Consider the following 26061-nt stretch of genomic DNA (forward strand, 5'->3'; position numbering starts at 1 on the left):
CATCCACAAGTTAGCCACAAAGTGGTCTAAACCATTCCTACCCAAAGTGGGGTCTACAGAATCCCAAGTACCATTCTAGACCTAATGAAGCAAAATCTTTGCTTTAACAATATCCCTAGGTGACTCAAATGCACATTAGACAAGCTGCACTGCATCTTAATGCAGATCTTTAAAAATACTTTTTGTTTTTCTCTATCTCCAAAAAAGCTGACTACCTAAATTCCATGCCACTACTAAAACTTGAAAATCACGCTAAAGTAAAATCTAAATTTTTTAGCAAAGCACTTAATTATTTGAGTAACATCCAATGTTTGAAATTATACATAATATTGACATCTTATTCAAAATTACATGTTGCTGCTGCTGCTAAGTCACTTCAGTCATGTCTGACTGTGCAACCCCATAGATGGCAGCCCACCAGGCTCCCCCGTCCCGGGGATTCTCCAGGCAAGAACACTGGAGTGGGTTGCCATTTCCTTCTCCAATGCATGAAAGTGAAAAGTGAAAGTGAAGTTGCTCAGTCGTGTCTGACTCTTAGCGACCCCATGGACTGCAGCCTACCAGGCTCCTCTGTCCATGGGATTTTCCAGGCAAGAGTACTGGAGTGGGGTGCCATTGCCTTCTCCGAATTACATGTTACACATTTATAAAAATTATAGTAAAAACAACTTATAGACTAAGAATTTTAGAAGTTACAAGGGCCCACAATTCTGTCATTTCTCCTGTCCTCTACCAGTGTTTCACAGTAACACGAGTAAATACTGAGTCCTTGAATTTCTCCTCTCACATTTCTATCCAGTTTAATAAGGAAAAGAAATAAAAGATCAAAGGTAAATATGTAAATTACATTGGATACACTCAAAACAGACAAAGGAAAGCTGCTAAACTCTTTTCAACATAAAGTCTTTGCTGTCAATGGTGGTTTAGTGGCTAAGTCGTGTCTGACTCTTGCAAACCATGGACTGTAGCCCGCCAGGTTCCTCTGTCCATGGGATTTTCCAGGCAAGAATACTGGAGTGGTTTGCCATTTCCTTCTCCAGGGGATCTGCCTGACTCTAGATCAAACCCAGGTCTCCTGCACTGCAGGCAACTTCTTTACCAACTGAGCTACTAGGGACAACTACTGTTGTCAACAGTATCTCCTTAGTACCTATGGCAACTACACGTCTTGGTTTGTCTAAGACAATCTTGATTTATATCAGTTATCCCAGCATAATAAATGGCATCCTCTTTCATTATTAAAAGGTCCTCATTTGGCCTACTGCAGAGCAAGTGCAAAATATCTGCTGAAGAAATGAATAAAACCTAAAAATCAAAGTTAATCAAAAATAAACTAAAAATAACAAGTATTTGTGTTTTACATGAACTCACAAATACTCATTATGTCTCTCACAAACAATATGTGGTTCACCAACAATTTTCAAATCATCTACAGCAACGAGTCTTTTTTCTGATAAAAAGCAATGGCATTCTGCTGCTGCTGCTAAGTCGCTTCAGTTGTGTCTGACTCTGTGCGACCCCATAGATGGCAGCCCACCAGGCTCCCCCATCCCTGGGATTCTCCAGGCAAGAACACTGGAGTGGGTTGCCATTTCCTTCTCCAATGCATGAAAGTGAAAAGTGAAAGGGAAGTCGCTCAGTCGTGTCCGACTCCTAGCGACCCCATGGACTGCAGCCTACCAGGCTCCTCCGTCCATGGGATTTTCCAGGCAAGAGTACTGGAGTGGGATGCCATTGCCTTCTCCAAATGGCATTCTACTTAACCTTTATTACATTAACATTCTTGCTTATAATTGCTGTTATATTTATCTATCTCCTCTATGTAGACGTATGCTCTATAAAAATAAGCCCTGCAAAAATACAAGCCCTTCATAATTGTTAGTTTTACTCCTTTCTTGCTGACTCTCTTAAAATGCCTAAATTCGTACCATACATGTAACAGGCATTCAATAAATATTTTAAAATTTAATGATAAGCTTTCCTTTTACCCTATTTTTCTCACAGGATTATGAGAACACATGAATAAATGAGATAAACTGTGAGATACTGCTACAAAAGCTATAAACGCAATGCCATATTATTGATTGGGAACACGTGTACACCCGTGGCAGATTCATGTTGATGTATGGCAAAACCAATACAATATTGTAAAGTAATTGGCCTCTAATTAAAATAAATAAATTTAAATTAAAAAATAATAATTAATACCTCAAAATATTAATTGGGAGCTTGTGGCTAGTTTAATATAAATTCTTCCTACAATATTATCAAAGAAGTAAGCAATTAAATAATTTTGGAAATATTCTGGATCAATTTGATAACAAAAGTCATTTCAAATGATTCTAAAAGAGTAGAACATTGTAGACTTATAAATATCAAATTCTAAAACATAAATTCAAAAAGTAAACTTTTTAATAATTCATTCTGGGAAATGAAATTGGCTCAAATATGCCACTATGTTTACTACTGTTGATGAAATCTAAAATTAGTTTACTTTTGCTCTTCAAGTCTCTTCCAAATACACTCAAGAAGAAATGAAATATTAAATAAAGAGGTTTCCAATTTGTAAAATGAAAGATCAGGCCATTTAATAGGCCCTATTTAAACTTGTTCAATAAAATACAGTACGAGGAGTTGACAGCTACACACACGCATCCACAGCTTAAACTACAGTGATTCCAAACTGCAGCCACACAGTTCTGCCAGGGAAAGAAAATAAAAAACAGGTGTTGCGTGTTCCCCAATTCACTTTTTCTTTCTCTTTTTAAACAGTTAATGTTGTTTACAAAGACTACTAACGCCAGAACAGGGCCAGCCACAAACAGTCCTACACCTTCTCTGCCATATAAATACAGATTTTTGTTTACACAGTTTTATCCCAAGTCTGAAAACATCTGCTGCTATCTGCTACTGCTAAGGGCTACACCGTCTCAGCCTGGCCCTGGACCCACAGCTTGGCAACCTCCAGCCCGCCTTGAGCCGGTCCTGGGCCTTCTCTCTGGGTGAGCTTGGTCTTCACCTTGAGGGAGGGGGACTCCAACCCAGCCTTCCTCACGGCCCTCCCCCTCTCCTCCTTGTCGCTCTCCTCCCGTGCAGCATCGTCCTGCTTCTCAATTTTGTGCTGCCTGCTGCTGAAGACCGACCACCAGATGATGGGGTCTTCATATATCAGGACGTCCTGCCAGCTGAAGGTCTGCTGGTTCTGGCACAACAACATCATGTCCTTCTCCAGGTTGTTGAGGCTGTGGTACTTATGGCTGCTGATGCACTCCTTTATCCTATTAAATCTTTAACCTATTTAAACCTAGGTTAGCTCTGCTGCTGCTGCTAAGTCGCTTCAGTCATGTCCGACTCTAAAAGTCTATAAATCTAAAATTCTATGATTAAAATATTGCTACTCAGCTTTAAATTATTAACCTCCAGCTTATAAGTAGTATGTTCACTTCTCTGAACTCATTCATAATATTTAAAGAAAAGTTATAGAAAAAAGAAAAACAAATATTAATACTTGCTGTTTCATTTATGCAAACAAAAAGTAATTATTTAGTAATTGTGATACCACTACTGCTGCTGCTGCTAAGTCGCTTCAGTCGTGTCCAACCCTGCGTGAACCCAGAGACGGCAGCCCATGAGGCTCCTCCGTCCCTGGGATTCTCCAGGCAAAAACACTGGAGTGGGTTGCCATTTCCTTCTCCAATGCATGCATGCATGCTAAGTGGCTTTAGTTGTGTCCAACTCTGTGCAACCCTATGGACAGCAGCCCACCAGGCTCCTCTGTCCATAGGATTCTCTAGGCAAGAATACTGGAGTGGGTTGCCATGTCCTTCTCCTGTGATACCACTATACTGCTGAAATAATTCAACTAAATAAACAGGAACTCTGAATGAATAAAAATGTAACAAAGAAGTTAATAAACAATGAAAAAAACAAATATTCACATATTACTCATGTATCACTTATGTCACTTAGCTATGAAACCAAAATAATAACTGAAAATATTCTAACACAATGTATGCAAACGCACTTACCTAAGAAAGATCATTCCCATTCTAGATATTGTAGCTGGTGAGGCACAACTTAAATCGTGAGTTTCAAATAAGAAGTTAACATTTTGGCCAAACTGAATCCTTTCTCCACTGGGCATAGTGAGTAATCGATTATCATCCAGAACAGAATTCAGAGATTCTATCCATTCAGGATCAATATCACCATCACAGATTATCCATGAGCTAACATCTATTTTCAAACAAAAACGTAGACAGCAAAATAAACGTAAGGAGAATAATATTTAAAAATAAAGAATAAAATAATTATCTATTATTCTTTAGAAGCAATTTTCATATTATTTTATATTTCTGAAGCCAAATATAAAGAACAAAGAGTTGAACAAGTTGAAGTTTTTCATGTGAATTTATACTACAAATGTGTGGAGAACCCATAGGCAATCCTGGCTCAGCTGGACAAAGACCCAATGATATACTCCATGGTAAAGGCTGAGTGACTGAACTGAACTGAAGGCTCTATTTATTTAATGAACATACAGAACTGAAATCTCAATAAAAGAAAACATGGTTTGCAAGACCTTCAGTTCAGTTCAGTCGCTCAGTTGTGTCCGACTCTTTGTGACCCAATGAACCACAGCACACCAGGCCTCCCTGTCCATCACTAACTCCTGGAGTTCACCCAAACCCATGTACATTGAGTCGGTGATGCCATCCAATCATCTCATCCTCTGTCGTCCCCTTCTCCTCCTGCCCTCCAACTTTTCCAGCATCAGGGTCTTTTCAAATGAGTCGGCTCTTCGCATCAGGTGGCCAAACTATTGGAGTTTCAGTTTCAACATCAGTCCTTCCAATGAACACCCAGGACTGATCTCCTTTAGGATGGACTGGTTGGATCTCCTTGCAGTCCAAGGGACTCTCAAGAGTCTTCTCCAACACCACAGTTCAAAAGCATCAATTCTTCAGCGCTCAGCTTTCTTTATAGTCCAACTCTCACATCCATACATGACCACTGGAAAAACCATAGCCTTAACTAGACAGACCTTTGTTGGCAAAGTAATGTCTCTGCTTTTCAATATGCTATCTAGGTTGGTCATAACTTTCCTTGCAAGGAATAAGCATCTTTTAATTTCATGGCTGCAATCACCATCTGCAGTGATTTTGGAGCCCCCCAAAATAAAGTCTGACACTGTTTCCACTGTTTCCCCATCTATTTGCCTTGAAGTGATGGGACTGGATGCCATGATCTTAGTTTTCTGAATATTGAGCTTTAAGCAAGACCTAGGTATTTCTATTTCCACAAGCTTGTGAGATATTCTTTACATTTTGTCTTCCACCATGTCATTAGAATGTATGAATGCTTTCTATGTAATACTGCTTTAAGAAAATATGAGAAAGCTACATTTCAGTGTCCCACATGAGAAGTAAAAAATACACCACTGTCAAATCTCTTTTATATATAAAAGGGTAACTTCAAAGGGGAGAAGCAGTGAGCAAGTTGTTAAATTGTGACCTAACAAAAAGTAGGGAGTCTTCTTAGATTTCGACTAAAAATTGTTAAATACCAAGCCAAAAATTTAGACCAGAAGCCTACTATTGTAAGACTTAAATTTTCAAAATTCTTGAAAGCAGTGTATTCAAAGTGGTAAGTTCATGTACACACACAAATTTTAATCCCAAATAAAAACTTGTCAATTTGCTTATTTATGAGGCATTACAATATCAATTAAGCAAAGATATTGTATTTATTCAATAGATTAATCTAGTTATGAACCACAATTTACCCAGATTACTTGGGAGTTTCTATTATAATAAAAGTTTTGCTATAGAATACAGATAAAAACGATAACATGTCTTTGGACCCTCCAAAGTAAAATATCAATGTAGATCATGATACAGCAGGTTATAGTCATGTATAAGACTCAAAAAAGACAGAATTACAGACAAGTTCTAACATCCTCTAAAAATAAATCAATGAGTCACACAACAGAGACCAACCTTGAGGTTCTCGAACTACTTGACGAGCACTATTTGTCAAAACACCATCAGACCATTCCCTTGTATCCATGTCAATATGGCCTAGTAACTGATGTCTAGGCATAGCTTTGGGATTCATGGTATACTGTTTTACCACTCTGCCAGTTTTACAAAGTGCTGCCCTTAACATTCTCCAAAGAGTAGATTTTCCAGCACCACTTGGGCCAACAATAACAACTCCCATCCTCTGGCGTAACTGTTCATATAATTCTAAAGCCTTCTTGATCTAGTAGAAAAGAAATATGTTCATATACGATTTACCATGTACAATCATACACAGCTTCACTTTCAATCTGTAACAGTTGTTCTATTTCAAACATATAAATTAAACCTTTTATTTCTTCAATGGAGGATAAAGCCTTAAATAAAAGAACCATGAAATAAATCTGAACACACAACATGATCTTTAATTTCATATTTCTTTAAAAGAAGCAAGTTATCAAATGTTCACTGTTGTCTTCCCTCATTTATTCAAACAAAATATATTCAATATTTTATTCACTTTGCTAATTCATTCATTCATTTATAACCTCTCTCCAAAAAAACAAAAATCCTGAGGAAAAGATATTCATTTTGAACATTCATTTTTGCTTCATAAAAAGACCTACTAAAGTGAAGTTCTTCTAAGACACTGTCAAAGTTTAAATCATATATAATCAACTATCAAAAATACATATGATGGATCTATTGATATTAGTGCCAGACTCCATTATAGGCACTAGGAATAAAACAGTAAAAAAGACATGGATCCGACTTTTCATGGAGACAACTATCTGGTGGGAGAGAATCAATATTAATCATCCAATTGAACATTAAAATGTATATATTACAAAGGTAAAGAAAACACACAGCAAGGGGATCTAATTTAGATATGAAAATTAGGGAAGGCTTCAAAGAGTGAGTAAGATTTAAACTGAAAGATGAAAGATAAGCAGAAAAATAAAGGATAAAGATAGTTAATAAAAATTAACCAGGAGAAAGGTTCAATATATTATGAAGTATTCTTGACAGTTACCTGATTGGATATGATTTCATAATTGGCCTCCTCAAAGACTTGCTTTAGTGCAGCACTCAGTTCATCATATTCTACTTCTTTAAAGTCAATTCCAGGAAACACATCTTTAATCAGTGCATCAAACCGAGTGCAATCAGCAAATGTAAACTTTGACATTGTATTAAGTCTCAGTGCTTGTACCACAATATGACTTTCATTAACTAGAAAAAAAGTTTCATTTTAAAACTAGTTATGAATCTAATGACTGTAAAGTTTTTAAGTGCCTTGATATGCATTATTAGTAATTAACTTACGTACTAGAATTTAGTAACATTTATAGTATATGCTATTATGTTAATTAGCAAGCTTACTCAACTATCTTTTAACTGCTGAAAAACAAGTATTACTGAGTTATGAACACTTTTCCATAAATCTGAATTCCAGGGTACCCAGACTTTAATTAATAAAAACAAAAACAGACTGAGAAACTGTCACGGAGCAGAGTACACCAAGGAGACATGACAACTTAGTGCAACATGGCACCCTGGAGTCAATCTTGGAACAGAAAGAGGAGGTCAGTGATAAAACAGGTGAAGTGCAAATGAAGTCTGAAATTTAGTTAATACTCATGTATCAGCCTTAGTTCCTCAGTTTTGACAAATGTACCACAGTAAAGGCGGCATCGTGGTAAAGATCTGCCTGTAATCCACCTGCCAGAGCAGGAGACACAGGTTCAATCCAAGGGTCAGGAAGATCCCCTGAAGAAGGAAATGGCAACCCACTCCGGTATTCTTGCCTGGAAAATTCCATGGACAAAGGAGCCTGGTGGGCTACAGTCCACAGGGTCATAAAAAAATCAGACATGATTTTGCGACTAAACAACAACAAATAAGATGAAACAATGGAAATGCCAACTTTGCAACTTTAATAAATCTAAAATTATTCTTAGGCTGAAAGGCATTTTTTTGAAATCTTAAAATATCTCTTTAAAAGGATAATTTTGTTTGGTATACTATCTCCTTGAAAGAGAAAATCTCCATGTTTTTCTAAGGTTTCTGTTCCTGTTTTAAGACTATATAAATTTTCAGACACTATTCCAGACTTACCAAATCAGGAACTTTGAGGGTAGGATCCAAAAATCTTTGTTCTAACAAGCCTCTAGGTGATTCTAATTCACATTAAGGATTGAGAACAAGTGGACTAGACTATTCTTCTATATACTGCAAATGTTTAAGATTTAATGCATGTTTAAAAGTTATGATGGGACATGAAGTAAAAATCATGAAAAATCTGGATAAATTATGGACTTTATTAAAAAATAATGAATCAACATTGGTTCATTAGAATTACTAAATGTATCATACTAATATGTTAACACAGGAGAAACTGGAGGGGCATAAAATTCAGAAGCCCTCTATATTATATGTATACCTTTTATATAAATCTAAAACTATACTAAATTAAAACTTACTTTAAAAAGTGAGATTATAATTGAAATAATGAATCATACCATTTTGTTTAACACTAGTTTTCTTCAGCTGTCTAAGAAGATTTCCACTTCCTCTCAGAACTGTTTTCAAAGCTCTCAAACCCCAATCATAATGTTGCTGAGGTGTCAAAAGTTCCCTTAAGTAAAGACATGGAAATCATAAAGCATCAAATAGCTATAAGAAATTCATTTTATTATCATACTAAAAGATACAGAATCCAACTACTAACACATAGAAATCAGAAAATTAGTTTAGTAAATCAGAAATTTAGTTTAGTTTAGTAAATATCATTTAACTAGAGTACTCCATTAAATATGTTTTACAGGAAAAAAGTGAAATTAAATCAATAGTATTTAAAAACAAGTACTTTTGAGCCAGACATTTTTGTTATTCAAACTAAAATCTTTCCTATCTATACCTGAGGTACAATATAATCAGACAAATGTGGAAAATGGTCATTAATAACCATGACCAATCATTGGAGACACAAAGTATTTCAAAATTTAAAACAAGAAAACTCACCTGGATAGATTGAAGATAGCTACCAATTTTCTGCCCAACACTTTAGCATCTTTAAAGCCTTCTGAATAGAGAATAACTTCTGCAATAAGCTCATTGTCTGGACGAGACATGGCTACTGGCCTAAAAAGTTGTTTAAGATTATCAGGCAGTTTTTGTCTTCCACCATAGCCTTTTCCAGCAGGATTCATAGTGATAAAGATTCCAGAATTAGAATTTATTTCTACCTGAAATATTAATTTAAAACACAGGCATCAAGTATTTGAAACTGTAACTATAAAATATATTGCCAATAGAAGTTTTATTGTGACATACTTCTACACACACATCTTATACCTTAGCAAAAAGTAACCACTAGGGTGCTAAACATCTACTCAACATATAATAAATTCCTTAGGAACTATACTACTTTATAGAGATTCTTTATAATCAGTTTTTTGAGGCTGAAAAGTTTCAGTGACGGTAACCAGTTTGACTGTCCATTTATTCAATATTATGTCTACTAAAAGCCTTCCTTGTGTTAGGTGCTTTCTTAAGTACACAGAGACAACACAACTCTGAATTAAAGTCAGTAACAGTTCATGCTCTTTTGGAGTTTATAGTCTATTGAATACTACAGTCAAGCAATTATAGTTAATATATGCTATGACAGTGAAGAGTAAAATATCTTGAGAGTATCTAGTGGGAGTATTTTCAACTAAGCAGTAAGAATAGAAAATTAGAATTATAATGTGTAAACAATGAATGAACAACAATGAAGCAGAAATACCTAGAGTAAAAAATCTGGCTATAAAGGAAAGAAAAGAAAAAGAGAATGGTGGAAGAAAAGATGAATTAAGGGAAGGTTTGCTTATGTTTTGGGCTTCCCTGGTGGCTCAGATGGTAAAGCGTCTGCCTGCAATGCGGGAGACCTGGGTTCGATCCCTGGGTCGGGAAGATCCCCTGGAGAAGGAAATGGCAACTCACTCCAGTATTCCTGCCTGCAAAATTCCATAGACTGAGGAGACTGGTAGGCTACAGTCCATGGGGTCATAGAGAGTCGGACACAACTGAGCAATTTCACTTTCACTTTGCTTGTGTTTTAATTATACTAAATAGTATACTACAGTATTAGTATATATAATATTGTACATCATTTAGAAGGGAAATTATGAGATTATGTTTAAAGCCAATGAGACATGGGAAGAAGGAGGACAGGAATAACTGAAGAGAAAGTCCCTGGGAAGCAGATCCCAAAGTATAGATGGAAAATTTAGCTTGGGTTGGCAAAAAGGACAATTTTTCTTTCTAAGAGGAGGAAATGACAAAAATGAACAGGGGAAAAAATAAATTTTGATGGTAAAAGGTTAAAAACTTAATAGTTTCTCTTTTCTTTGTGAAGAAAGAGTTTAAACATTTAAATTTTACTTCTGTAAACTCAGAAGTTACAAGAAATTTATAATTGGTTCTACTTGGCCTACGCTGAAAAACTTGTATTGTGAAAATGTCATTATGGAGAAGAGGATAATTTCACAGTTCTTTCCACGTCCAGTGTGTTCACCATTACATATAGAGAGAGAAATCTATATTTTATATACAAATAAGTTTACATTCTAATGACATGAATGTATATTTCCTATGTGGAGAAGTAAGCAGCAGCAGAATAGTTAAATGTTTATTAAGATTCATATAGAATAGTGATTAAAAACATGAATTTCAGAATTAGACACAGACCTGAGTTCAAATTCCAGCACCACTATTATGCTAACTTATCAAGCTGTAGTTTCCTCATCCATAAAGTGAAAGAAATATAACAGTACCTAACTCAAAGAACTGTGGTGAGCATTAAGTAAAACAAAATATAAAAGCATTAAGCACAGTGAGAGCATAGAGTGTTTGATAAATGTTAGCAAATATTATTATAACTGGATTATTCAATACTGAAAGTTTGAAAGTAAATAGTGGAAATGGGACCAAAAAAAGGTGAGAAATTCAGAGACAATTCACAGGTAAAAAGGTTTAACACACTGGTCACAAATTAGAAACAAGGGTGCCAGAAGCAATAAAGACAGACTATTTGCCTGAGTATGGGTAACACAAAGTCTTATAAAATATTTTAATTCTTTAAATTTCTGATGTAGCTATACCTCCTTGCCAAGCAGCTCACACACAGTTCTATGATTCTTCAAAGCATCTTGAATTGTCTGGATTTGCATAGAAACTGCAGACAGAACAGATTCTTCCAGTCTATTGAATTCATCAAAACAACCCCAGGCGCCACACTTTACCAAGCCAACAAATATTCGTCCCATTGACTTCACATCGATGCCCTTAAAAATAACAATTAAAATTATATTCATTAAACATAATTAAAAACTCTAATAATAATCCAATACTTTACATCATTTAGTGAGAAGATGATCATTTCACCCATCTATGCCTCTTTGGTTCTTTATTAATAAATAGCTATTCTTTCAAAAACTAGGGTGGTTTCAAGGAATAAACAAAATAATTCATGTAAAAGCATTCTGAAAAGCACAAGAACTAAAGATTTTGTTTTAGTTATTCTTTAAGTCAAAATATAAATCCTACACATAATGCTCTGAAAATGGTACTTTTAATAAATTTAAGATTTTCTCCTATCTTCACTATTCTCCTTACAAAAAGTGTTTTTCTACACTCTAACATAAATCTTCATTCAATATTTAAAATTATTTCTTGTAATAGTTACCTTTAGAAAAGTTTTTAGACTATTCTGTATGCAACCTCTCTCCATTTAACTTCTCAAAACAAATTTCATTTTCAGAAGTAGAGTGATTTAAAATATAGCATTTCCTATATATAAATATGTAAAAACTATTTCAAACATCTAAGACACTATTACATAGTTCGACAATTATTTATTCTACCTCATCACAATTGAAAACTAAAACTTGTCTTCCAAGAAGTCCACCTAAAGCCTTTACTGATTCAGTTTTTCCAGTTCCAGCTGGACCATAAGGATTTCCTCCAAGTCCCATCTTCATGGCTTGAGTGAGAGTTAGGTAGCACTTGTCTGTCAGAGGAGTATAAACCAGCTTGGGAGCATTACCCTATATAAGAGAAATATAAATTTCAAACATTCATATTCTATTCAACATTACAAATATCATATAGTGAGAGATTCTAGTTAAAAAGTCTAAAAGGCAACAAAAGTTTAAAGTTGTTTACTAAAAAATACTTTAGTAAAGAAACTTTCTAAAGCACAAAATGGAATTAAACTTAGTTATTTTAATTTAAGCATGCATTTTATTCTATCCTCAACTGATAAACTGTTAGGTTTTCCATATAGTCTCTCAAGTTCTTTTTTGTTTTTTAACACCAAAAAATTTTGTATTGGGGTATAGCCAATTAACAATGTTGTGACAGTTTCAGGTGAACAGTGAAAGGACTCAGCCATACATACACACACACACACACACACACACACACACACACACACACACACCATGTATATATCCCCCAATCAAGTTCTTGATAATGTCACAAATATATACCTCGAAGGCAGATAAATTCAAAAACTGTATACAATTACACAGTTTCCAATACAACTCAATATAATTGCATACAATAATCATTCTATTTTGTATTTTAAAATTCCTTGAATCTTACAATCTTCACAAATCAGAACTACTTTGGAAATCTCAAAGTATAATTAATTTGAAAAATTCCTTATGAAATTAATAATCTTAAATTATCAAATAATTCTCAAAAAATAGATTCAAATTCAAATTGCATTTTATAGTTTTTTCCTTAATTTAAGTGGACAGATTTGAGTCTCAAAATTCATTTCCTTTTTGAAAGAGCCAGCAGGCAACTCTCCTGACATATGCTTATGAACATAAATGTCAAATGCATCCTGATGACTGATTCACTATGATGGAAAAAGGCAAAGAGCATACAGATGGATTTTTTGAGAATAGATTACATTATTTGTTTTAAAATTCTTTTACCTTGCAAACTGAAGATATTTAACAAACATACTTTAACATATTAACTAATTTTGGCCTCATAAAAGAAGACACAAACCAAATTGCTTCTACCGAGGTTGCCTAATATTCACTTCCCTTTGGATTAGAGATATATTTCAGTCTACATAAATAAATACTATTTCAAGAAATGGCACATTTAGAGAAATCAGCACAACACTGTCATTATTTTAACTTTTTTGTAAATAGAATTTTTCCAATATAACATCTTTCTAATTATAATGAAATAAAAGACAATAACACAAACAAAAGTTACAACTAAAATTAAAATAACTTTTTCATTCAATAGCAAATTTCCTTTAAAGTAAATAATTCCTAACTGGAAAAATTAAACATTTCTACCACAACACATACCTGGTATTCATAAGTATACTGAAGTTCAGAATCCACCATTTGAACATAACATGTGTGATCACTTTTCATATAGAATCTAACTTGTTTTTTCCAAGCCCAGTCTTCAGTTGTATGAATCTGCACTTGGTTTAACTGCTTCACCACATCAATATTATGGATAATATCAAGAATAAGTGCTTTAAGTTTAAGCTCCAAAATGCCAGATTCTGTACACAATTAAAATAATTGGTGAAAACGTTGCCTGTGATTTATGTACTTTAACATTTTATATGTATATATATGAATGATTCCTTAGCAAATTTACATATATATGATTCCTTAGTGCATTTAATTTCATAATCCATCTTAATAGTACAGTAACATACATCATGCAACTCAAAAGAATGTCAAATGCACCAATAAGAACAGTGAGTGTAAAAACTAAGGTATAAAAATTCAGTGAAACAGGGGTTCTGGTTCCTTCTGCAAGGGAGTAAGGACTCTCAGCCTGGATTTCCCTCTGAATGCAGATATAAAACACAGACAACCTGCATTAAACAGCTTTTTAGGACTCTGCAAAAGTAGAGTATCAGGCAAATTGGGGAAGGGCAGAATCAGAAGTACAACCAAACCAGTGGTAAGTTTACCTTTTTCCTTTTTTCTCTCTTATATGCATGGACCTGGACTCAGTGTTGCCAGAAACCATAACGGTGTAACCAGATAGAGTTCAAGGACAAGGCCTCTACCTCCAAGTTGAAAAGCAAAAATGGAGTCTCCCCGTAGCCACAGCGCTGGCAGCTGAGTCCCAGAAATGCCTAAAACTCTGAAGGAAGAGAACCGCCCTCTCAAATTAGAGGAGTCATGACCCCAAGAGAGGGAGGCAAACCCAAACTGCTCTTTTGTCTCTTCTCTCCATCAGCTGGTCCAAGACACGGGCCCAGTCACAGGAAGCGTGTGGGAGAGCACACGGAGGCCCTGCTCTCTGACCGGAAGTCAAAAGGGTAGCCCGAGGGAACAACAGAACCCTGGGGAGTTCACGGAGCAGGAGGAGCCTGGGGAGACGCCCCGGAAACTTCTTCATGAGAGAACTGAACCCAGCCTGAAGCGCAGATTAAATTGGATTTTGATGACTGGCCACTAGGCGGCACACATGTGGGAAAGGTCCGACGATCTGAAGAACACAGCACAGACAGAACAGACGTGGGACCCACAGCCCACAGAAGGCTGACTGGAACTTGGGGCTGAACCTAACGAGAGCACTTGCTCACAGAAAAATATCAACACTATCCGGAAATTTTAAATAACACTAAGATTATTGACTTCCCCGGTGGCTCAGAAGGTAAAGCGTCTGCCTACAATGCGGGAGACCCGGGTTCAATCCCTGGGTCGGGAAGATCCCCTGGAGAAGGAAATGGTAACCCACTCCAGCATTCTTGCCTGGAAAATCCCTTGGACTGAGAAGCCTGATAGGCTACAGGCCATGGGGTCGCAAAGAGTCGGACACGACTGAGCGACTTCACTTTCACTTTTAAGATTTTTGTAATGCAATATTCAAAATGTCCAGGATACAATCTGAAATCATTCAACATGAAAAGAACCAAAAAAAAAAAAAAAAAAACCAACTCACATCAGAAAAGATAATAAAGGTGAAATGAAGACAATTCTCAAGTGAAGGAAATCTGTAAGATTCATATTCAGCAAACATGCTATAAAAGAAAGACTAAAGGAAATTCTTCAAACAAAGATAAACACCGGAAGAAACCAAGATGAAGGATGGCCAACAGAAATGGTAAGAATCTAAATACAATAAACTATCCTCAGGTCCTCTGAAATACAGGTGATGGTTAAAGGAAAAGTTAGACTCTCATGGAGTTTTCAATGTATATAGATAAATACCTATATTTATATATATATATATATATACACACACACACATACACATAGATAAATATATATGCAATATATAATATATAGATATAGATAAATATCTATACACATTGAAAATAACATAAAAAGGGGAGGATAAAGAAATCTATACAATGGTAAGATTTCTACATTCCATTAAAAATAATAAATTATTGATTCCAAGTACAATATAAAAGTTAAGTATATCTATAATTCCTAAATTAACCTCCAAAATAGACAGATTATTGACTGATTGACAGACAAAAGCACAATAGATAAATTAAGATAGAATACTAAAAGAAATGTTCAAATAACAAAAGTCAGGAAACAATGGAACATTCTTCCATACCAGTATTCCCTGGATCCTCAGAACTTGTATCAATGTTAGTATAGTGCTCCAACTTATTTACCAGCTGTGTTTCAATCTGATGAAGACTATGATCTTTGATAGCATTTTCTACATCTTCAGTGAATTTAATCTGTTCTGCCAAGCATAATATCTAATGAATAAAGAGAAAAATTATTTTTAAAAGGTGAATTTATTTAGAAATATTTTATAAATGTAAGGAAAGATACCTCTTTCCAAATTTCCAATTACATATTGGATCTCCCTACATGAATGTCTTACTGGCACCTCACATATTAATAGAGTAATACATTTGTAGGAAAAGCACTGTGTGATTCAGCTGAAGCCTACTTCTCAGAAATCATCTCTCACTATTCTTCTGTAGGCCTATTTTTGGGCCTTTGAACCCACTAAGCTTATTATAACCTAAGTGCCTTTGTACTTTCTTCCCCTGACTCTCTTCATAAATGGCTTCTGTTAACCAGCAAAGATATCAGAATATTTAATCCTATTTAATAAAAAGAGTAATCTTGTAGCATTCGAAAATAATCTCTCAGTATACCACTGAAGTCTACGATTTCAAAATATCAATTTTATCTTAAAACAAGATTTGTATTAATCGTTCAATCTAATCCCCATAAATAGACACTAAATATAGATCATCTTCATGTTCACATAAAACATGAACTATTAATGCTGTTTGATTTCTGTAATATAATTTATATAGCAAGGTTACTGATAAAGCAAATGATACATTTAAATACCAGATTTTGAAACCATATTTTAAAATACTTTGATACAGTTCTTAGATGGAAAAGGACCCTCCTTTAAACTAAAGACATGAACCATTCATCATCATATAAAGCACAAAACCTACTGACCAATTACTACTAAACAGATTGTCTTTTTCTTATATTTACCTTTTAGCATCCAGAAAACATCATTAAATGCCTCTATTTCTCAAATGAATTCATTACCTATATAGACATTTTAAAACAATATAGCAGGCTAAGCTGCTGTTTGCTCTAAGTCAGAACATTATATAAGTACCACATCAAGTTCTTTAACAAAAAAGAAAATCAATTAGTAACTTTCCAGGGCAAAGTCATCTCTCATACTTTGTAGTACAAAACTCACCAGCTTCTTTAATCAAGTATATGGTAAAACATTTAATTAATCAAGTATATGGTAAAGCATTTACTTTGGCCATCTGATGTGAAGAACTGACTCACTGGAAAAGACCCTGATGCTGCGAAAGATTGAAAGCAGGAGGAAAAGGGGACGACAGAGGATGAGATGGTTGATTGGCATCACCAACTCGATGGACAGGAGTTTGAGTAAGCTCTGGGAGCTGGTGATGGACAGGGAAGCCTGGCATGCTACAGTCCATGGGGTCGCAGAGTCAGACATGACTGAGTGACTGAACTGGACTGGAAAGTATTTAAACAAATCCAAATTTGCTTTGTAAGAAAAGACTCTGCTTTTTAATTTTCATATGAAAATGCTCACATGCCACCTCAAAACTAATATGTATATATGTGGATTTTCATTCAGGGAGTACTACTGAATTTCTGTGTTATAAATAAGTGCACATCAATATCTCAATTTTTAACAGTCTGCTATACAATTTCTATGAGAGACTAACAGAAATGATACTCAAGACATTAGTCTTGACTAATTCTCATCTCACATTACCATTCAGATACCTGAACAGACACTAAGATTTTAATTGCCTAAAATATAATGGTCAGTTTTCATGCATTGGAGAAGGAAATGGCAACCCACTCGTGTTCTTGCCTGGAGAATCCCAGGGACCGGGGAGCCTGGTGGGCTGCCGTCTGTGGGGTCGCACAGAGTCGGACACGACTGAAGCGACAGCAGCAGCAGCAGCAACGGTGCTGCTCCACTAATAAAATCTAACCTTCAAAATGAGTTGCCATGGAGGTGTTATTACACCCTCTTAACTAAGTGGCCAAAACAATCACTCCAAAGATAGGATTCAAACCAAGGTAAGTCAGATTCTTTCCACTTTATTATGCTGCCTCCCTCCCAGACCAGAAAGTGCTTTCTCCACCTGATTATTTCAGGTCCTCACAAAGATGTCTTTAGAGAACTGAATAAACAGTACACAGTAACCTGTCCCAGACATTCATGTAGCCAATTATACTATTCAATCCATTTATATACAGTCTCCTGAGATAATTTTTTCTTAACATTAACTGCTAGTAAACTAGAATTATTTTCTAAATACGGTTCAGTAGTTCACATTTTTACAGAGCTAATGAGCTATTTACATTTTAGTAATTCACATATTTCTTGATTGCTCAGAACCCAGAACTGTTTCATGCTCAATTCAGCAACCTTCTTTAGCCTGTAACCCCTAATACATCTCCTGATAAAACTCTCATTTCCTCAATCTAATTCTTTTTTTTTTTCCTCAATCTAATTCTTATGCAATTCTTACTTTCGTATACTTTTTAATATTGTGTCTTTTATTCTGCTGCTGCTGCTGCTGCTAAGTCACTTCAGTCGTGTCCGACTCTGTGTGACCCCATAGACGTCAGCCCACGAGGCTCCCCCGTCCCTGGGATTCTCCAGGCAAGAGTACTGGAGTGGGTTGCCATTTCCTTCTCCAATGCAGGAAAGTGAAAAGTGAGAGTGAAGTCGCTCAGTCGTGTCCGACTCTTAGCGACCCCATGGACTGCAGCCCACCAGGCTCCTCCATCCATGGGATTTTCCAGGCAAGAGTACTGGAGTGGGTTGCCATTGCCTTCTCCAAAAGTCAATTTAAATCCTACCTAGAAATTGACAGAATACTAGGAAACATTTCCAGAGGTAATAAAACACTTTAATTCTAGCTTTGCAATGGCATTATTTTATTCATCAATGATTATTTTTATTTTTCTCTAAGAACTTAAGATTTTTTTAAAACATATTTTAGCTTGACTTAAACTGCTAAAAGATGCAACTGATACAAATGGTAAAATAGCTAAGTCTAAAATGTTGCAAGTTTCCTATCTAACTTCTCATGCTTTAGAAGAACATAAAAACCTGTTCCAATAGCTGTTGAATGTTTTAATTTGAAAAACAAAAAAAAAGGTAGACTTTCCTGTGAGAAATCACAGATTATCTCAATACCTGCCTTTCATAGTCTCTAAGAACTAAAGTTCCTGATACCCTACCTGTATAGTGTTAGTCTCAACCAGCAATAAAACTAATCCTGAACAAGGCAGGATATTTAATCCAAGTCCTAGTGCTATACTTTAATATGGGTCAGAACAAGTTTTGTGAGAACAAGTTTTGTGATATAATATCCAGTGTTTCAGAAAAAAGTTGCTATGAACACTGACCTCCAGCAATATCTATATCAACTTTGCAACCTAGCTCTTTTCTTTGCTGTCAAAGTTCTAGTTCAGGGCTATGATTATTTCAGACCTACACTTCAGTTCAGTTCAGTCGCTCAGTTGTGTCCGACTCTTTGTGACCCATGGACTGCAGCACGCCAGGCCTCCCTGTCCATCACCAACTCCCAGAGTTTATTCAAAATCATGTCCATCAAGTTGGTGATGCCATCCAACCATCTCATCCTCTGTCGTCCCCTGCTCCTCCCGCCTTCAATCTTTCCCACCATCAGCGTCTTTTCCAATGAGTCAGTTCTTTGCACCAGGTGGCCAAAGTACTGGAGTTTCAGTTTCAACATCAGTCCTTTCAATGAACATTCATCCTTTAGGATGGACTGGTTGGATCTCCTTGCAGTCCAAGGGACTCTCAAGAGTCTTCTCCAACACCACAGTTCAAAGCAGGAGGTTACTATTATCTTCATTACCTCCACCATAGTTTGAAGTGAAGAAGTGAAGTTGCTCAGTCGTGTCCGACTCTTTGCAACCCCATGGACTGTAGCCTACTTCCTCTGTCCATGGGATTTTCCAGGCAAGAGTACTGGAGTGGGTTGCCATTTCCTTCTCCCATCTTCCCAACCCAGGGATCGAACCCAGGTCTCCGGCAGTATAGGCAGATGCTTTACCATCTGAGCCACCAGGGAGGTCCACCATAGCTTGGCCCCAGGTAAATAGCAGGGAGGGAACACAGCCCCACCCATCAACAGAAAATTGGATTAAAGATTTACTGAGCAGGGCCCCACCCACAGAACAAGACCCAGTTTCCCCCTCAGTCACTCTCTCCCATCAGGAAGCTTTCATAAGCCTCTTATCCTTCTCCATCACAGGGCTGCTGCTGCTGCTGCTAAGTTGCTTCAGTCGTGTCTGACTCTGTGCGACCCCACAGACGGCAGCCCACCAGGCTCTGCCATCCCCGGGATTCTCCAGGCAAGAACACTGGAGTGAGCTGCCATTTCCTTCTCCAATGCATGAAAGTGAAAAGTGAAAGTGAAGTCGCTCAGTAAGTGTCCAACTCTTCGTGACCCCATGGACTGCAGCCTACCAGCCTCCTCCATCCGTGGGATTGTCCAGGCAAGAGTATTGGAGTGGGCTGCTATTGCCTTCTCAACAGACTGAAAACCACCATCACAGAAAACTAACCAATCTAATCACATGGACCACAGCCTTGTCTAACTCAATGAAACTATGAGCCATGCTGTGTAGGGCCACCCAAGACGGGCGGGTCATGGTGGAGAGTTCTGACAGAATGTGGTCAACTGGAGAAGGGAATGGCAAACCACTTCAGTACTCCTGCCTTGAGACCTATACTAACACTCTGCTAAACTTCTGCCAGCTCCAACCTCCTATATGAGTTTATGGGAAGGGTGAGAGACAAAGTTATAGAGCCTGTGATTCTTCACCAGTGAAGGACTAAGCATCTGGAACCAGGAAAGTACTACATCACTGATTCTGCCTCCCAATTCCACCCTCCACTGGCTTGATAGCTGCAATGTCAACAGGTTTCTACTTTGAAAGCATCCAAATTATAGCAGACTAATGGAGCTAGAAGGGAATTTCACTATCATGCAGTTCCTCCCTCACATTTTACAGTTGAGGGACTGAGGAAGGTAAGCAATGTGCCAGATGTTCACTGCTAGATAAAAGGACAACAAAGATCCCAGTTGTGTAAGCCTCCTGACCTCTAGATCAGGGCTCTCCCAATGATACCATGCCTATTTCTACTGAAGACATTCCCTTACCTGTGAAGGGAAAAAGGATGGGTCAATTGCACCTTGAGAACTTCGACCAGCAGTAACACATTCTGTCAACAGCTCTTTCAAAGTCTGCTTCATTTCCAAGGCTAAATCATTTAACCAAGTCTGAAAGTAAGATTAGAAAATGTATTTCTTATTACACCAGTCATAAAACAAAAACACAACCTAATGACTCTATTTTTTATTTCATGAAGGTTATAATTTCTTACTGACTCTCACATTCCAAAAATATGCTAAATGGCATATATTTTTTTAATAAATTATTTAAATAAATTGAAAATAACTTTTTTTCACCTCTTGGCATAATGGTAAGTGTGAAACTCAAAAATGTGTAGTTAGTGATCACTATCATCATCCATACAAACCAAAAAAATATGAACATTTAAAAAATAACTCATTCATTTCGTCATTATGACAAACCAAACTAGACAGCTGAGCCAGTAAATTAGAGCCACACTGACTGGCTAAGTCGCTGAGCCAGTAAATTAGAGCCACACTGACTGGCTAAGTCCCCTGGCTCATGCTAACCTGATGATCTCATGTTTAGAAAACTGTAACTATAAAAAGAGATTGCTTCATTAAGGTGAACTATATTATTTAAGGAGTTAAGCTCCCTCTTCAAACAAAATTAGTTCTATTTCAAGGTCAAAACAATTTTTCAATTATTTAATTATAGATAAAAGAATATAAAAGTTAACTAAAGTCAAAATAAGAATGATAATTTATCAAAACAGCAATGAATATTTAAGAATCACTATTTAACTTTAAAAAACTGCATCATTCTCAACAAAATATAAGGACAAAACTGCAAGCTTCAAAAGCTTTTCATCATTACCTATTTTAACTCTAAGTTCTAGCTTTTTACTATTTATTTTTAGAGTGTTTTCCAGTATTAAAAAGAGCACAAGCTTTTGCCCAGTTCAAAAGCCACTGCAGCTAAAGAGTAAGACCTCTCAGTGCAAGGCTGCAGACACCTACTCTGCTACTATCACAGGAGCTTCCAGAGTTCTGTGCTATCCCAGCTGCTAACAGCTTTTTCTCTGTGTGTTCCACCAGTCCTAATAAAATTACAAGAAAGGAAAACAACAGCAAAAACAATAAAACCCTTCACCAAACATGATAGTTACCTAACAAATCTATGCTTACAGCCACCTGATTGATACACTCCATATCCAACAAGATATAGAGGCCCAACCAAGAATGGACATTTTGTAAACTGTACAGATATACATATGATAAGGCATGGACCTGACCTGCAGTTGGAAGATAACTTTGGAACTTAAAAATTATAATTTGATGCATACATCCTAATGCTGTTGGCTTTATCTGTGTAACTGTAATAGACACTTGACAGTTCACTTCTAGTCCAATAGAACGAATTAATCGATAGTTGTAGTATAAATGCACTAGTTTCAAGTTTACTTGTTCACTTAAACCATCTTATACAACTCAGATTCTGAAGAAAAAAAGAACAAAGACTTATTGAGAACTTATATTCCAAACACTATCGTGTGCGTGCGTGTGTGCATGCTGAGTTGCTTCAGTTGTATCTGATTCTGCGACCCCATGGACTGTAGCCTGCCAGGCTCCTCTGTCCATGGGATTTTCCAGGCAAGAATACTGGAGTAGACTGCATTGCCCTCCTCCAGGGGATCTTAAAAGACCCAGGGATCAAATTTACATCCCTCACGTCTTGTGTATTGGCAAGTGAGTTCTTAACCACTGGTGCCACTGGGAAGTCACACTACAGTGTACCTAACACCAATTATCTCGTTTAAGTGTCAATGAAAGGCTTTGCAATAGCTAGTAGGACTTCTCATTCAATACTTAAGAAAACTGAGACTCACAGTTATTTATCTAATAAGTTGTGGAGCTACAATTAATATCCAAGTCCTTTTGACTTCAAAGCAAAAGTTCTTTTCAAAGTTACATGCTGCATTCCAAAAACTAAAAATTCATAGTCTCCTTAATATCAAATCATTGTGAACTTTACCAAAAAAATTATTTTTAAGATATGAGAAAGGTTTCTAAAAGGCCTAAATTAACCAACTTACTCTACAAATTGACCAAATTACTTCTGATACAAAGTTCATACTGTTAATTTTTTTATACTTTCAAATTTGAAAAAGAATTACTTACCTCTACATTACTGGACAGAAGAACTTTATTTTTAAAAGGTACAACTTCTCCTTCTAAAGATTTCATTGCAGTTATATGTTTTAATTCCTCATCAAAACAGACGCTGTGTATGCCTATATTACAAAAGAAACAATTTAAATGCAAAGCTTCCTTAAACACATAATTATTAGATATTACATATGATTACAAAATGTATACTTTGTAACATATTTATATATTAGAATTATATTAGTTCAGTTATATAACATAAAAGAACAGCTTTTCATCACCAAAAACTAGAAACAAACCAAATACCCAAAAGGTGAATGAGAAACTGTGATATATTTGCACAACTATTTTCAGCAAAGAAAGGAATAAAATATAGTTGAAAATATTATGATGATTGAAAAAAGCCAGGCACAAATGAGCGCATAAGAATACATACTGATGATTCCACTTATGTGAAATAAAAAGATAAGAGCAAAGGGGGAAAGCAAACAACACTTCCTTTTCCCAAAATTTACACTCACTTTATGGTATAAAAAACAGACATGACCCAGTTTGGATCTTCAGAAAAACTCCATAAATTATTATTTACAATTTAAAGAAAGAAACTAGATTTCAGGGAGGTAAACTAATAACTAACATATAATAGAACTTGAAAGCAAACTTTCTAATTAGAAGAACTCTTTCTACTATCTCCACAGGCCAAATCAGTTATAGATATAAACACTTTAAAGCTTAGGATATACAATGGTTAGTAAATACTTCTGTAAAACAACGAAGAGTAAATATTTGAGGTTTTTACGGTCATATCTCTTTGTCAATCACTCAAATCTATGCTTGTAGTACAAAAGCAGCTACAGACAATAATGGGCATGACTGTATTCCTTTCAACAAAAGCTTCTTTAAAAAAAAAAAAAAAAGATAGTAAATCCGATTTGGCTTGTAGGCCTAATCCCTGAATATAAGTGAAGATGAAATTTCTTTTTCCAACAAATAATATTTTAAGAAAATAATAACAATCACTGTTTGTGTAGCAAACCAACTCCAAATGCAATTACTTAACTTAAATGATTCAACAACATCAAAGCACATGGCACTGTAACTCTCCACTTTACCAGGTAATCCCTCCTATTCCTATAACCTAATCATCATTTATGGGCTTCCTGGTCACTCAGTGGTAATGAATCTACCTACCAATGCCAGAGACACAGGTTTCATCCCTCAGTGGGGAAGATCCCCTGGAGAAGGCAACAGCAACCCATCCCAGTATTCTTGCCTGAGAAACCCCATGAACAGAGGAGCCTAGCAGACTATAGTCCGTGGGGTCACAAGAGTCGGACACAACTTAGCTAGTAAACGATTATCATCTCTACACAGATGACTCCCAATTTTACATCTCCATTCCAGGTACCTCTGCTAACAATAATTGCCTATTGAGTATATCCACTGGGATGATACTCAGGAGACCTTTAAACTCAGTAATGAAGGGACACGTTCTTCCTCACTTCCAGACCTTATATTGGGCTTCCCTTGTGGCTCAGCTGGTAAAGAATCCGCCTGCAGTGCAGGAGACCTGGGTTCGATCCCCAGGTGGGGAGATCCCCTGGAGAAGGGAAACGCTACCCAATCCAGTATTCTGACCTGGAGAATTCCATGTACTGTATACAGTCCATGGGGTCGCAAAGAGTTGGACATGACTGAGTGACTTCCATTTTCACTTTCAAGACTTATGTTTGGAGAAGGAAATGGCAACACACTCCAGTATTCCAGCCTGGAGTATTCCATGGACAGAGGAGCTTGGCGGCTACAGTCTATGGGGTCACAGAGTCGGGCACGATTGAGCGTCTAACACTAAGACATATATTCTTCAGATCTCACTCGAGATGTCATCTTGACATATGCAAAACTGAACTAAATGATTCAAAGATGTTTCATGGACACAGCTATAACACCACTGCTTATGTTGATCATAGAAATTTGTCAACTTACTAGTTTGCCCCACCACTAAACTGAGTTCTTCGAATACATGACCTGCATTTTATTCAACAGTCTGCCTAAGAGCCTAACATTATGCTTGGAAGATAGCTGAAACTCAATAAATATCTGCTGAATAAATGTTGAATCTTACCAGCAAAAAGCTTCTTAAGGTGAGACTGAATCACTGATGGATTAGTAGACTGGCCTAGTATTTCTAATAAATCATCATCACCAATAAAGTAAAATCTTGGGAATGCTGAGCGTTTTTCCTTAAAAATTAAAAACAAAAAGAAAAAACTTATCTTTTCAAATAACTAAGATACTAAAGCACTTTGCAATTTATTATACAAGGATTTAAAAAAAAATACCTCCAAAAATTCATTTAATGATTTCTGACATCTTTGAAGCTGATCAAGTATCGTTAATAGAGAGTTTCTGATTCCGGCATGAGTAGTTAATGTTGTGACTCTATTATCTTTCTTGATGTCAAGCATTATTGATCTGCAGAAGAAAAAAACTTACTTTCACATCTGTTTTAATAGTCTTTGGCTGAAAAAGGGATATAGAGGCTTTTCTTTGTCTGCTTAAAACAAACTAGTAATACCAGTATAACAGTAATACATTATTATAAATCTAATACACAATCCTTAAAGTTAATAATAACCCATTACCATTTTTAATCTCCTTTATTGCATATTCTCTTATTTCATCAACTCACTAAACAAATATTAAGCCTTACCTCATAGAGATAATGGCCCAGTGACAGATAAAGAGACTAAATAATTTCTCTGAATATTCAAATAAAGTTAAGATAAATGCTAAGAAAGAAAAGTACAAAAACTTGTTAAAGTGGTTAATGGGAAAATCCCTAACCTATGAGTTATCTGAGGAAGTAATTTAAGCCGAGATTTAAGTAATAAAGAAAAAGGCAATGAGTAGGAGGGAAGCAGTTTCTGGCAAAGATCATGAGAAAGAGCTCAGTATGTTAGAGAAATGGGATAGGAGTAGATCCTCAGATATGTTTTATCCTTAGAGCAATAGAAAACCATTTTAAAGTTTTACTTAATAAAGGAAACAAGTAATGCAACTTTTTTTTTTAAGATTACTCTGGTTTGTGTGTGAAAAACATATTGGAGAAGAAGAGAACAAGTCAAAAAATTATGCAGTAGTCTAAAA

At 36.1% G+C, this 26061-nt stretch overlaps 1 protein-coding gene across 5 annotated transcripts in view; it reads right to left on the reverse strand.

Annotated features, from left to right (window-relative positions):
* The window catches only part of DYNC2H1 (dynein cytoplasmic 2 heavy chain 1), a 393081-nt gene that overhangs the window by 308471 nt on the left and 58549 nt on the right, over positions 1-26061 (reverse strand). For all 5 annotated transcript variants that reach the window (XM_086338264.1, XM_086338263.1, XM_086338267.1 and 2 more), the window contains 13 exons: positions 25254-25386; positions 25037-25154; positions 22924-23036; positions 20770-20889; positions 15636-15786; positions 13403-13608; positions 11930-12112; positions 11168-11350; positions 9045-9268; positions 8543-8658; positions 7054-7253; positions 6000-6264; positions 4029-4236 (listed from right to left, as the gene is read on the reverse strand). In XM_086338264.1, coding sequence (XP_086194390.1) covers positions 4029-4236; positions 6000-6264; positions 7054-7253; positions 8543-8658; positions 9045-9268; positions 11168-11350; positions 11930-12112; positions 13403-13608; positions 15636-15786; positions 20770-20889; positions 22924-23036; positions 25037-25154; positions 25254-25386 — 2220 coding nt within the window. The remainder of the gene's footprint in view (positions 1-4028; positions 4237-5999; positions 6265-7053; positions 7254-8542; positions 8659-9044; positions 9269-11167; positions 11351-11929; positions 12113-13402; positions 13609-15635; positions 15787-20769; positions 20890-22923; positions 23037-25036; positions 25155-25253; positions 25387-26061) is intronic.

This window comes from Bos grunniens, chromosome 15 (assembly GCF_055505025.1).
Source record: "Bos grunniens cultivar Pamir isolate PY7600 chromosome 15, Bosgru_T2T1.0, whole genome shotgun sequence".
NCBI lineage: Eukaryota > Metazoa > Chordata > Mammalia > Artiodactyla > Bovidae > Bos > Bos grunniens.